The sequence below is a fragment of the Stegastes partitus genome, unplaced genomic scaffold, assembly GCF_000690725.1.
Source record: "Stegastes partitus isolate 25-593 unplaced genomic scaffold, Stegastes_partitus-1.0.2 Scaffold1194, whole genome shotgun sequence".
Taxonomy (NCBI): Eukaryota; Metazoa; Chordata; class Actinopteri; family Pomacentridae; genus Stegastes; species Stegastes partitus.
In genome coordinates this window covers 197,095-197,752 of record NW_007578925.1, presented here as the reverse complement: position 1 = coordinate 197,752, position 658 = coordinate 197,095, and the positions used below count along the sequence as shown (strand labels likewise).

At 45.4% G+C, this 658-nt stretch overlaps 1 protein-coding gene across 1 annotated transcript in view; it reads left to right on the top strand.

The window, feature by feature from the left end:
* Positions 1-309, top strand: part of LOC103368709 (dehydrogenase/reductase SDR family member 11-like) — a 19,091-nt gene extending 18,782 nt beyond the window's left edge. Inside the window, exon 9 of the mRNA XM_008297161.1 lies at positions 152-309. Coding sequence (XP_008295383.1) covers positions 152-309 — 158 coding nt within the window. The remainder of the gene's footprint in view (positions 1-151) is intronic.
* The last annotated feature ends 349 nt before the right edge of the window (positions 310-658 follow it).

Sequence of the window (658 nt, the reverse complement as noted above, 5' to 3'; positions counted from 1 at the left end):
GTGGAATTGATCAAAAATAGATTCTCTTGCTTCATGTTTCATTGGCAACAAACCAAAGTCACAAGCTGGATTCTGCACAAAGTGTGAATGCATGTATATTTATAGAAACTGCTTAAGAGTAACTTCAAGCTTCTCGTTCAGTACCCACGAGCGCCTCTGGAAAAATTAGAACATCCAGTGTGCTCGACGACTGTTGGACTCTCCGTCATCTCTTCTCGGTCTTTTGCAGGTTCCTGGTGTCCCGCTGTGACACGCAGAGTGGCTCTGGTGACCGGAGCCTCGGTCGGGATCTGTTCTGTTGTGGTGTGAAAGTGGTGGGCTGCGCCAGGAAGGTGGACAAAATCCAGGTGTGAACTAAAGTGAAAGCTTTATTTCAGCAGTTTTCAGATAGATAGACGTGTAATAAATGTGCAAATTGTGCTGGTTGAAGAAATAAGGTGCCAAAATGTTTGATATTTACAACAAATTTACACCAAAGGCACAAAATCACTGGTACAGCACTCTCTGTGACCTGTTTGTCAGGAAGTCTATGATCACGGTATTAGCTGGTTCTGCAGGTGGAAGCTGGTGGAGAGTTTTGAATGCAGAGGAGAAGTCTGCACACAGGAGTCTGTCTGTGGTGTTGGGTTGTTCCAGATGCTTGCGTACAGGGTCAGTG